The 13,744-nt window shown below is 37.4% G+C and overlaps 1 protein-coding gene across 4 annotated transcripts in view; it reads left to right on the top strand.

The window, feature by feature from the left end:
* The window catches only part of ATAD5 (ATPase family AAA domain containing 5), a 50,248-nt gene that overhangs the window by 27,539 nt on the left and 8,965 nt on the right, over positions 1–13,744 (top strand). For all 4 annotated transcript variants that reach the window (XM_049114802.1, XM_049114801.1, XM_049114803.1 and 1 more), the window contains 6 exons: positions 150–292; positions 393–543; positions 5,462–5,635; positions 5,917–6,050; positions 7,331–7,424; positions 8,972–9,036. In XM_049114802.1, the coding sequence (XP_048970759.1) occupies positions 150–292; positions 393–543; positions 5,462–5,635; positions 5,917–6,050; positions 7,331–7,424; positions 8,972–9,036 (761 nt within the window). The remainder of the gene's footprint in view (positions 1–149; positions 293–392; positions 544–5,461; positions 5,636–5,916; positions 6,051–7,330; positions 7,425–8,971; positions 9,037–13,744) is intronic.

The raw sequence follows: 13,744 nt of genomic DNA, 5'->3' as shown, positions 1-13,744 counted from the left end.
TTGAGTCATTTGATTATCTAGTTTTTATAAATTAATTTTCCAGCATTTATTGGCAAGAAGTTTGTAAGGTGTGATCATTGCATTTTGTGAGATAGAATTGCTGCCCAAGCAATTATCAATTCATAATTTGCATTTGAATAATTTTTCAGATCTGTTGGATAGCATAGATTTTAAAGGCAGTTCAGATGACGAAGAAGAGACTCGCCTTTGCAATACTGTTCTTATAACAGGGCCAACAGGAGTGGGGAAAACTGCTGCAGTGTATGCTTGTGCTCAGGAGCTTGGATTCAAGGTTAGTAAGAGCTACACTGGGAGAATGTTAATGTAGTAGTTACACTTGGATTAAAGGAAAACCAACCATTCTGCCTTGCTTTCGTATATTCTTCTTTTAGATATTTGAAGTCAATGCATCTTCTCAGCGCAGTGGTAGACAAATTCTATCTCAACTGAAGGAAGCTACTCAGTCCCATCAAGTGGACAAGCAAGGTGTAAACTCTCAAAAACCTTGTTTTTTTAATAGTTACAACCTAGGCAAGTCACCAAGTAAGTAAATTATTTTCCTTAGGTCATAACCTTTGAAAAAATAAAATCTGCAAAAAGAATTTTAGTAATCAGCATTTTGCCATTCGTTTTTTTATATTTTCCTACACACACACACACACACATGCACATACCTTTAAAATTATTATTTTTTCCTGGACAATTTTTTTTTAAGATTTTATTTATTTATTCATGAGAAACACACACAGAGAGAGGCAGAGACACAGGGAGAAGGAGAAGCAGGCTCCATGCAGGGAGCCTGACGTGGGACTCAATCCCGAGACTCCAGGATCACACCCTGGGCCTAAGGCAGGCACTAAACCACTGAGCCACCCAAGGATCCTTTGATAAGGACTTTAAAAGAAAAAAAATTTTTTAAATATTTTATTTATTTATTCATGAGAGACACAGAGAGAGGCAGACACATAGGCAAAGGGGGAGAAGCAGGCTCCATGCAGGAGCCTAGTGCAGAACTCGATCCCAAAACTCCAGGGTCACGTCCTGAGCCAAAGACAGATGCTCAACCACTGAGCTACCCAGGCGGCCCTTAATAAGGACTTTATTTATTTATTATTATTATTATTTTAAGATTTTATTTATTTATTCATGAGAGACACAGAGAGAGACAGAGGCAGAGACACAGGTGGAGGGAAAAGCAGGCTCCATGCAGGGAGCCCCACGTGGGACTCGATTCCGGATCTCCAGGATTACACCCCCGGCTGACGGCAGCGCTAAATTGCCGGGCAACCAAGGGCTGCCCAATAAGGACTTTCTAAAAAGTAGTATAACCACAGTATCATAATTAGACCTTGAAATTAACTTTATACCTTAATTTGGTCTAATACATACTCTTATTTTAGCTTTCTGTTTCAAATGATTTGTACAAACATGGTTTACATCTTTTTTTTTTTTTTTTAAGATTTTATTTATTCATGAAAGACCAGAAAGAGAGGAGAGACACAGGCAAAAGGGAGAAGCAGGCTCATCACAGGGAGCCTAATGGAGGGCTTGATCTCTAGACCTGGGATCACGCCCTGAGTGAAAGGCAGACGCTCAACTGCTGAGCCACACAGGCGTCCCCTACATCTTACATTTGATTGATGTCTTTTAAATTTCTTTCAGTCTCCCTAATAATTACCTCATCCTGGTGCGTCTGAGTGGTTTGGTTGAGTTCTGCCTTTGGTTCAGGTCATGATTCCGGGGTCCTGGGATCGAGCACACATCAGGCTCCCTGGTCAGCAGGGAGCCTGATTCTTCTTCTCCCTCTGCTGCTCCCCCTCCTTGTGCTCTCTCCCTCTCAAGTAAATAAATAAAATCTGGGATCCCTGGGTGGCGCAGCGGTTTGGCGCCTGCCTTTGGCCCAGGGTGCGATCCTGGAGACCCGGGATCGAATCCCACGTCGGGCTCACGGTACATGGAGCCTGCTTCTCCCTTTGCCTATGTCTCTGCCTCTCTCTCTCTCTCTCTGTGACTATCATAAATAAATAAAAATTTAAAAAAATTTTTTAAATAATAAATAAAATCTTTAAAAATAATAATAATAGTTACCTCATCCTTTTCATATCATTTATTTGTTGAAGAACATAAGTCATTTTTCATAAAATTACTCATGTTTTTGATTTGGCTTATTGTATCTTCATGGTATCAGTTAATATATTCCTCTTCCCTTTTTTCTTGTAAGCTGGAAGTTAGATCTGTGGGTTTGGTTAGATTCAGGTTCTGTTTCAGGGCCGGCATACATGCTTAGGCAATGCTGTATACTTCCTATGACATCAGAGCCAAAGATACAATTGTGGTATTAACATGGATTGGTGAGTTCAGTTTTCAGGCTGATCCACCCACTATAAAGTTCTGCCATCACTCTGTTAACTAAAAGTATTTTGTAGTCATCAATAATCTTTATCTCGCTTGATTATTTAATTAATTGATTAACTTGATTATTTAATTAAACTTGATTATTGATTATCTAACTTGATTATTAAAATAATTAATCCTTAATTTTTAAATTAAGGATTTTTAAGATGAGTGATTTTATAATTCACTTAGCCTTTCTGAATTTATTAGTTATACATCTAAGAAGCACTTCTCTCATCCGTTTAGACACTGATACACAGTTTGTACAGGAAAGGCACAGGAAATGCTTCATTCTTCCCTTTTATTTATCAATTCTTAGCGTATTGGTGTCCTAATAATCTCTGAAGTTGTCCAATGACGTTTGGGGTAGTTTGTTTATTTTAGTATTATGATGAACTCATGGATTTGTATATATTTAATGTGTTTTAGTCCTTTGTATTCATTATTCTGGTTGCTTTTAAGATTTTCTCTTTGTCACTAGTTATAAGAGACTATGATTTTGATGTGCATGGGTATTTTCTTCATGTAGTTGGGTTTTACTGAGCTTCTTGTATGAATGAGTTTATATTTTCATCAAATTTGGAAGACTTGAGGGGGACCCTCTGCAAATTTCTGAAACACTCTGTGTAACTCTCTTCTCTTCACTCTTCTGCCCCATGACTTTCTACCTGACATCTCCAGACTCCTGTTGAGTCTCCTCAGTTCAGGAAACCTCTGGACTGGCTTCCCCTTCTTTACAATGTGGCCTAGATACTGTCTCACAAGGCAGGAATCTAGGCAATTCCTGGGGTTCACCTTGTTTCCTGTCTCTCAGGTATATCACTGTCCTTTTTTGCATGATGTCCAAAGTCTTGAAAAGCATTGTTTCATCTATTACGTTTGGGGGTTTTTTGTGTTAATTCAGATATATGGGTAAATCCAATGTATGTCTTTGTCAGAAACAACCTTTTAGGGGCACCTGAGTGGCTCAGTGGTTGAGTGTGCCTTTGGCTCAGGTTGTGATCCCGGGGTCCTGGGATCAAGTCCCGCATCGGGTTCCAGAACCCTCAGGGAGCCTGCTTCTCCCTCTGCCTATGTCTCTGCCTCTCTGTGTCTCTCATGAATAAATAGATAAAATCTTTAAAAAAAAAAAAAAAAAAGGGATCCCTGGGTGGCGCAGCGGTTTGGCGCTTGCCCTTGGCCCAGGGCGCGATCCTGGAGACCTGGGATTGAATCCCACATCGGGCTCCCGGTGCATGGAGCCTGCTTCTACCTCTGCCTGTGTCTCTGCCTCTCTCTCTGTGTGTGTAACTATCATAAATAAATAAATAATAAATAAATAAATAAGGCAGCAGAAACCTTTTTTCTTTTTGTGCTCATATAATCTGCTCTTTGACTAGTGGTAATGCAACTTAATTGGCTTGTATCCTTTTGATGTAGCCCCAGTAATCTTGATATTTATTTTTTTCTGGCTTATTAAGATGTCTTAGACCTAGAAGTAGTACTCTCTCCGTGGAGCTGATTGCTTTTGTGGAAAATCCTTGAAAAAGAATATATCAATAAAATTTAGCCAAGCACTTACTAAGTATCTGTAAGTAAAAATTGGCATGTATTTTCTTTTTTTTTTTTTTTTTTTTAATTTTTATTTATTTATGATAGTCACAGAGAGAGAGAGAGAGGCAGAGACACAGGCAGAGGGAGAAGCAGGCTCCATGCACCGAGAGCCTGACGTGGGATTCGATCCCGGGTCTCCAGGATCGCGCCCTGGGCCAAAGGCAGGCGCTAAACCACTGCGCCACCCAGGGATCCCTGGCATGTATTTTCTAATAACAGTTTGGAGTGATGCCAGTCCATGATCAAGCAATCCTTGTACTATGTCAAAATTAGAAAAATAAGGAAAAAATGGTAATTTTTTAGTAAATTGAAATCTATTCCATATAAAGGAATATTTTTTATTTTAAGATTATGTGCCTGTTACCTTGTGTTGAAATGCCCTATTTTTATAACATATATGTTATTTTTATAATATATAACATGATAGTGACATCTAGGATAATTTTTCAAACTCAACATTTTCTTTTTTTTCTTTTTTAAATTTAAATTGTAGGTAGTTAATATACAGTCAATATTGGTTTTTGGAATAAAATTCAGTGATTTATAACATGTAGCACCCAACACTTACCACAAAAATACCTTCCTTAATCCCCATCAGGCATCTAGTCATTCCCTACGCACATCACTCCATCAACTCTCAGTTTGTTCTTTATCCTTAAGAGTCTCATACGGCTTGTTTCCCTCTCCTTTTTTTCTTTTTCCCCTTCCCATATAGTTCATCTGTTTTCTTAAATTCCACATATGAGTGAGATCATATGGAATTTATCTTTGTTTTTTTCACTTAAGCATAATATACTCTAGCTCTATCCATGTCATTGCACATAGTAAACTCAAAATTTTCAGTAAGTTTTCAAGCACCTATAATATGCAAAGGATATGAGAAGATCTGTGGAAGTGGGGTATATTAAAAAATAATTTGAATGTGTGAGGACTCAATCAGAGCACTTAGAGGGGGAGAAAAGGACATGCTCCAGAATAAATGCTTGGCACCATAGGACTTCTGGAGGGTCGAGATCAGTCATTTATTTTTAAACTTTGTATCTATCCTCCACAGTATCACTAGAAAAACATATTGTTTTCTTTGCAGTATCCATTTACTACAGGGCTAAAGTGAAGTTGGATAACAATGTTCTGTAATGTGCTTAGAATGTACCATTATCACTTTTCCTCTAGCCTCTTCTGAACTCCAGCAGATGTAGAGAAAGTGAATGGAGGGATTATGAACATTCTTTGCCTCAAGGATATACATTTCTTTAGAAAAGAGTGTCTTCCAAATGACTGGTTTTACCTTCTCTGATGATAGAATAACTGTAATAATATAGTACTATTGGTACATAGTATTTGAATGTAAGAATGAAAGAAAATATATCAATTTTTAAGTGGTAAGAGGAGAAATATAGACTGTGGATAATTCAATCTTACCATCCGGTTAACTTTTAGAATACTTATCATTAGTTAAATTTGTTTTTGGCAGAAAAATTAAACTCCCCTAAGAAAGTTGTTACATCACCAAGGAAACTTCCTCCACCGTCACCACAAACTAGTGTACCTAAGCGAACACTTCCACCTAAAACTTTGGCAAATTATTTTAAAGTGTCTTCCAAGCCAAAAAATAATGAAGAAATAGTACTTCTGGAAAATAATAAAGGTAAGCCATTAAATGGACATAATATATATGACATTTTTTAATACTAATGACCCTGATATATAAAAATATCGTATTTCCTGAGTTCCTATTGCTATTTATTAAACCTCAGCTAGATTGACGGTCCTACATATAGGAGTTTTGATTTTTTGCTCAATTATTTTTTCTTCACCCCTTGTTTCACTTTTGATAGGGGGGTTTCTATTTGAGTTTATTCTGCAGAAACATCCAGTGTTCTATTAAAACTTGATTCTATCTAAAATACTAATATTTTATTTATGCAGGAATAAAAACTTCTTGTGAACAAAAACCAGTTATTCAGACTAAATCTACAAACACAATTAAGTCAAATGTCAAAGAATTTGGAGCTGAGGAACCCAGCAGGAAAAATGCAACATCTCTCATTCTTTTTGAGGAGGTAGGCTTATGGGCATATGTTCATGATATCTCATAGTAAGAACTTAACTGTAGAAGAGATGAATACCCACCATTTGCTTCAATATCGATGAAACCAGAGGGTATTATGCGGAGTGAAAGAAGTCATTCGGAGAAGGACAATCATCATATGGTTTCACTTATACGTGGAATATAAGAAATAGTGAAAGGGATTATAAGGGAAAGGAAGGGAACTGAGTGGGAAAAATTAGAGAGGGAGACAAACCATGAGATAGTCCTAACTTTGAGAAACAAAGGGTTGTGAAAGGGGAGGTGTGTGGGGGGTTAGGGTAATTGGGTGATGGGCAATGAGGAGGGCAATTGATGGGATGAGCACTGGTGTTATAGGTTGGGAAATTGAATTTAAATTAAAAAAATGTAAAAAAAATTTTTTTAAGTTATTCTAAAAGGTTACTGTATGTGTTTCTATAAAGTATTATAAAACCACCAAGAAAGTCAGGAATACTTGTATCCTTGTATCCTTGTATTGTTTTGAATTTTTTTTTTTTAAGATTTGTATATTTAAAGAGAGTACGCATGTGTGCATGAGTCGGGAGAGGGGCAGAGGGAGAGAGAAAATCTTAAGCAGACTTCATGCTGAGTGTGGTGCCTGACGTGGGCTCGATCTCAGGACCTTGAGATCATGATGAGCTAAATCAAGAGTTGGATGCTTAACTAACTGAGCCACCTGGGCACCCCATTGTATCTCTTTGAATTTAAAGTGAATGAAACTGTCAACTGTAGAAGAATTTTTCAGAAAGATGATTAATGCAGTTCAGGATTATTCATTATTGTTCAGTGATTATAGAAATTATTCTGACTCATACTTGTCCAGTTACAGGTAACTAGATTTTTTTGGTTTAATATTTGATAACTTTTTACTTTTATTTTATTTTTTTAATTATTTATTTATTTATTATAGTCACACAGAGAGAGAGAGAGAGAGGCAGAGACCTAGGCAGAGGGAGAAGCAGGCTCCATGCACCGGGAGCCCGACGTGGGATTCAATCCCAGGTCTCCAGGCTCGCGCCCTGGGCCAAAGGCAGGCGCTAAACCGCTGCGCCACCCAGGCATCCCAGCTTTTTACTTTTAATAGTGTAAAACATTTTATGCTTTCAGTGTGGACTGAATTCATACTGTTCATAAATTCATAAATTTTATTTCTAACAGACAAGACATATAGTATATCTAGTATGTATACGTAACCTATCCAGTAAATGTTTTGTTACTCAATACAATATTATTCTCACAAATGGCTCTTAGGTTGATGTCATTTTTGAAGAAGATGCTGGGTTTCTGAATGCAATCAAAACATTCATGGCAACAACTAAAAGACCTGTAATCCTTACTACTAGTGGTAGGTAACAATGATTTTACAACTAATTACATTTGGTTAAAATATTTTGAGAAAGCATCTCATTTTAGTTAGAAATGTTCCTTTATAGTAAATTAAGTCTTTTTTTTTCTAAAATCTGGAGGCTCCTGGATCATTTTTTAAATGAAGAATTATTCAAATTTGCTATCAATTCACAGCCTTGAGTAATTATAAAATTCATATATTACCCTGCAAATTGCGGTGGTTTGGAAACTGGATACTACTTTGAATCATTTTGTTGAGTATTAGATATTGCAACAGCCTAGAATGCAGGTAAAGAGATTTATGGACTAGCCAGTAAATGGATTTTGATAGGGGCGATAATAGATCCTTCTTTTTGCCTCTTCCTGATACTTATAATTAGATCACTAAATGTCACTTGCTGGTCAGAATTGTTTATGAAGTCCAACTTTTCTGTAGTATCTTAATATCGAATTTAATCATTCCTTATCCCCTGAGAACACTTCCATGTGGATTATTGCATATTTTAGTTAAAGTAAGCCACCAGCCTAATGGAATTAGTCCACCTTCCTTTTTTTTTTCCACCTTCCTTTTTATTTGTTTGTTTATTTTTAAAGATTTTATTTATTTATTTATTTATTTATTTATTTATTTATTTATTTATTTATTCATGAGAGAGAGAGGCAGAGACACAGACAGAGGGAGAAGCAGACCCTATGCAGGGAGCCCGATGTGAAACTCAATCCCTGGACCGGGATCATGTCCTGAGTCAAAGGCAGATGCTCTACCACTGACCCATCCAGGTGTCCCACACTTCCCTTTTTTAAAAAAAGATTTTATTTTTAAATAATGTCTATACTACCCAATATAGGACTTAAACCCACAGCCCTGAGATCGAGAGTCACATGCTCCACTGATTGAGCCAGCTAGGTGCCCCTGGAATTGGTCCAACTTCCTAATAATTTGCATTCAGTGTTCAATTTTAAAACACAGTTGTTTTGTTTTTTTTCATTATAAACACTGAATTATAACATTGTTTTCTAATTATTTTTCATTGCACATATTCAGCAGCATATCTCTGCTATGGATTTCTATAGGAAAATGTGTTTAGATTCCACTTACAAATTAATGGTTCATTTGACCGTTAGTGATTGTACTCTAAAAATAGTGATAAAAATCATATTACTCAAAGGTTACATGAGATTTTTTTTTAAGATTATTTATTTATTTATTCATGAGAGACAAAGAGAGAGGGGCAGAGACACAGGCAGAAGCAGGCTTCATGCAGGGAGCCCGATGTGGGACTCGATCCTAGGACTCCAGGATCACGCCCTGGGCTAAAGGCAGGTGCTACACCACTGAGCCACCCAGGTGTCCCGGTTACATGAGAATTTAATTAAAAGATCAAAAAATTACTTTAGGTCAAGAAAAACTCAGTTCCTTAATGATTTTTAATTTACATGATATTTTCATTACCGATAAAATAGAGAATATTTTCATAGAAAAAGTAACTGGAAAAATTAATTTAGTAGTCTTAATAGTTTTTAAAAATGTTTTTTTTCCTATAGATCCAACATTTAGTTTAATGTTTGATGGCTGCTTTGAAGAAATTAATTTCAGTACTCCTTCGCTTGTAAGTTTTAATTTTGATCATATGTCACAATTCTATAAAAGGTGATTTATTATGATAATGGCAGTGTATCTTCAGTATACTGTTGAGTAGGAATTAAGAGTGAACATCTCTGCCTGTTTCTGAATTTGGGGCTAAAGTAGACATTCTTTTACCATTAAGTGTGATATCAGCTATATATTTTCATAAATGCACTTCATCAGTTACCTGTGTTTTTATTGTGAATGGTAGTTAAATTTTGTCACATACTTTCTATTTTTTGAGGCAATCATATGTTTATCTTTTTTAATTCTATTAATATGGTGAACGATGTTGGTTGATTTTTGAATGTCAGATCAGTCTTGTATATGATCATGATGTGTGTTACATCTTTTCTAAAGTTTTGGATTTGTTCATATATTATTATGGGCTTTCATGTCTACATTTATGAAGGATGATGGTGGATGGTTTCTAGGCCATTTGAAATAGATTAGGACATATATTTTAGTAGCTACTTTTTTTTTTTTTTAAGATTTTATTAACTTATTCATGTGAGACACACAGGCGGGGGCGGGGGCGGGGGGCAGAGACACAGGCAGAGGAACAAGCAGTCTCCATGCAGGGAGCCCGATGTGGGACTCGATCCCGGGTCTCCAGGATCAAGCCCTGGGCTAAAGGCAGCGCTAAATCACTGAGCCACCCGGGCTGCTCTAGTAGTTTCTTTAGAAATAGTATGCATTCTTAGTTTTCATAGTATGTGATATATATATATTTTTTTAAGATTTTATTTATTCATTTGAGCACGAGCGGTGGTGAGGACAGAGAGGCAGAGGGAGAAGGAGCAGCAGACCCCTCACTGAGCAGGGAGCCCAACACAGGGCTCAATCCCAGGATCCTGAGATCGTGACCCGAGCCAAAGGCAGATACCCAACTGGCTAAGCCACCCAGGCACCCTAGTTTTTCAGTGTATTTAGTGTTAGTATTATACTAATTTATGGAGAATCTAACAACCTTGCAAAGATAGAAGTCCATTTATCATCCCTCTATCTTATATATTTTCAAATGTTTTACGTTTACTTATTATAAACTTCCAATATAATGCTCAGCTTTTTTGCTTTAGCCAGCTGTGTATATTTGAAAGAAATTAGGAGGAGAATAAAGCATTGACTTTTTTTTTTTAATTTTTATTTATTTATGATAGTCACAGAGAGAGAGAGAGAGAGAGGCAGAGACATAGGCAGAGGGAGAAGCAGGCTCCATGTACCGGGAGCCTGACGTGGGATTCGATCCCGGGTCTCCAGGATCGCGCCCTGGGCCAAAGGCAGGCGCTAAACCGCTGCGCCACCCAGGGATCCCTAAAGCGTTGACTTTTATGTTCTCCTATATACTTGTAATTTCTAATATACTTCATTCCTTCCTGAAGATCTTTTTCTTTGATTTTTCTCTTCAGCCTATAGAATTTCATTAACAATTTTTATAGAGCTAGTCTGCCGGCAGTGGATTATATCAGGTTTCATTTACTTGAAAATGTCTTTATTTTTACTTCATTCTCAAAGATTATTTTCCCTTGGTATAGAAATCTGGGTTCTCAGTTTTTCCCATCAGTACTTTTTTTTTTTTTAAGTAGGCTCCACACCCAATATGGGCCTTGAACTCACCACCCAGAAATTAAGAGTCACATACTCTACCAACTGAGCCAGCCAGGTCCCCCTGCATCAGTACCTTAAAGATATCATAGCATTGTCTTTTGGTCACTGCTATTTCTTTCTTTTTTTAATTAATTAATTAATTAATTTTATTGGTCACTGCTATTTCTGATTATAAGTCACTTTTTCCTTTTTGCCTCCTATGTAATATGTCATTTTTTTCTGGATGCCTTCAAGATATTCCTTTTTTTTTTTTAAGTTTTTTTTTAATGTATTTTTTTATTGGAGTTTGATTTGCCAATATATAGTGTAACACCCAGTGCTCATCCCATCAAGTGCTCCCCTCAGTACCTGTCACCCAGTCACCCCATCCCCCCGCCTACCTCTCCTTCAATTACCCCTTGTTTGTTTCCCAGAGTTTGGAGTCTTTGAGATACTCTTTTTGTTATTTTCAACAATTTGCCTATGATGTGCCTAGGAGTTATTTTTCTTCATATCTATCATGCTTATGGTTCTTGGATATCTACAATCCATAAATATATGTCATTCCTCCAATGAAGGACTTTTTTCTTTTAATATTTTATTTATTTATTTGACAGAAAAACAGAGCACAGCAGGGGGAGGGCAGAGCGAGAGGGAGAAACAGGCTCCCAGCCGAGCAGGGTGCCTCATGCGGAGCTTGATCTCAGGGTCCTGGGATCATGACCTGAGAGGAAAGCAGATGCTTAACCAACTGAATCACCCAGGCGCCCCCTAAGGGACATACTTGAACTTATTTTTCAAGTTTATTTCATGCCCATTTTCCTTTTCCTTCTTGGGAATTTAATTACAGGTATGTTAAACATTTTACATTGTCCACATGCCACTACAGTATGCTGTTCTCTTCCCCCTCCAACTTTTTTTTGTTTGTACTTTTGATTTGATCCTTTATATTGATTTGTCTTTAAATTTACTGACACTTTTTTTTTTTCTGTCATCTCCATTCTTCTGTGAGGCCCATCCAGTGAAATTTTTATTCTGATATTATGGTTTTTAGTTTTATAATTTGTTTGCTTCTTTTTATGGCTTCTATTTTTCTTCTGGGATTTCTTATGTTTGTTGATTATGAGCAGGTTTTCTTTAAGCATAGAATTTTGCTAGCTGTTTTAAAATTCTAATTCTAGCATCTTTATCATCTTGTGATTAAGTCTACTGATTGTCTTGCCTCTGAGGAATTAGTTACTCTGTTTCTTTGTGTAGTAGTTTTAGATTTTTATCTTGTACTTTGCAAGTGATATGTTGTAGATACTCTGGATTCTGTTACGTTCCTCTAAACAAATATTCTCCTGTAGTAGGTAGCAGCTAAAGTTTCTGTTCAGGTCTTTTATTTTTATTTTATTTTTATTTATTTTATTTTTTTTGTTCAGGTCTTTTAGTTTTAGCTGGGCTGCTTTGAGACAGGCCCACACATGTGAAGTTCAGGCATCAACCAGGGATTTGCATTCTTCTTTAGAATTTCTGTTTCACTACTTTCACAGACCTCCCCTCTCACTTTCCAGCTACTGCCATCATCCCAAACTCTGTCCTCTGATTCAAGCCAGTAACACTGTGAGTTTCTGTCTGAGTTTTAGCCACCACTGCTGCATTCTTTCCTCAGTCAGAAATCAATTTAAAGGAGGGATTTCACCCAGGGCCTTTTTTTTTTTTTTTGGTCCAAGTATTGATTTCCCTTCAGTAATCTTCTGCATTTAGTTACTCTCTTGTGCCTTCAAATAATGTGTTTTTAATATTTATTTGTGTTTTTTAAAATTTATTATTTATTTATTTATTTTTATTTATGATAGTCACACAGAGAGAGAGAGGCAGAGACATAGGCAGAAGGAGAAGCAGGCTCCATGCACCGGGAGCCCGACATGGGATTCGATCCCGGGTCTCCAGGATTGTGCCCTGGGCCGAAGGCAGGCGCCAAACCGCTGCGCCACCCAGGGATCCCTATTTGTGTTTTTTTTAAGAATTATTTATTTATTCATAGAGACAGAGAGAGAGAGAGAGAGGCAGAGGGAGAAGCAGGCATCATACAGAGAGCCTCACGTGGGACTCGATCCGGGGTCTCCAGGATCATGCCCTGGGCTGCAGGTGGCGCTAAACCGCTGCGCCACCGGGGCTGCCCTTAATATTTATTTGTAGTTGATTATAGAGTTTATTGTTATTACTGATGGCAAGGTTTGTCTGAGAGTAGGTACTTCATTATTGAAAGCAGAATTCCTAGTTTGTGGGAAGCAGATGTTCCAGAAGTGTGCAAGAGTAGTGTATGTGTATAGAATAAAGTCTCAGATTTAATAGGGGAAATCTTTTTGTTAATTCTCTTATTTATTTTAAGGTAAAATGCTAGTGGTCTTGTAAAGTCTGCAGAATGTAAATATAATTTTGTTTTTAGCTTCTCAAGGTAAAAAGCTTTCCATAAACAGGGGGAAGAGAATAGTATGTATTTTGTTTTATTATTATTATTTTTAAAGATTTTATTTATTTATTCATGAGAGACATAGAGAGAGAGAGGCAGAGACACAGGCAGAGGGAGAAGCAAGCTCCATGCAGGGAGCCTGACGTGGGACTCGATCCTGGGTCTCCAGGATCAGGCCCTGGGCCGAAGGCGGCGCTAAACCGCTGAGGCACCTGGGCTGCCCTATTTTGTTGTTTTACAAATAATATTATAGCAATATTGATGGATCACTAAATAAAATGAAAATTTTTATGTGGTCCATATTGTTTTTTAGATTTTATTTATTTGTTTGTTTGTTTATTTATTTATTTGAGAGAGAGAGCATAAGTGGTAGGGAAGGGCAGAGGGAGAAGGAGAAGCAGACTCTCCACTGAGAGCCTCCAATGCAGGACTCAATCCCAGGACTCTGAGATCATGACCTAAGCCGAAGGCAGACATTTAACCAACTAAGCCACCCAGGCATCTCTTGGTCCATTTATTCTTAGGAAATCACATGGGGGAACACCTGGGCTCAGTGGTTGAGCATCTGCCTTCAGCTCAAGGCGTGATCTCAGAGTCCTGGGATCAAGTCCCACATCGGGCTCCCTGTATGGAGCCTGCTTCTCTC

The sequence above is a fragment of the Canis lupus genome, chromosome 9, assembly GCF_003254725.2.
Source record: "Canis lupus dingo isolate Sandy chromosome 9, ASM325472v2, whole genome shotgun sequence".
Taxonomy (NCBI): Eukaryota; Metazoa; Chordata; class Mammalia; order Carnivora; family Canidae; genus Canis; species Canis lupus.
The sequence above is the reverse complement of the archived record's forward strand: the minus strand, read 5'-3'. Positions and strand labels throughout refer to the sequence as shown.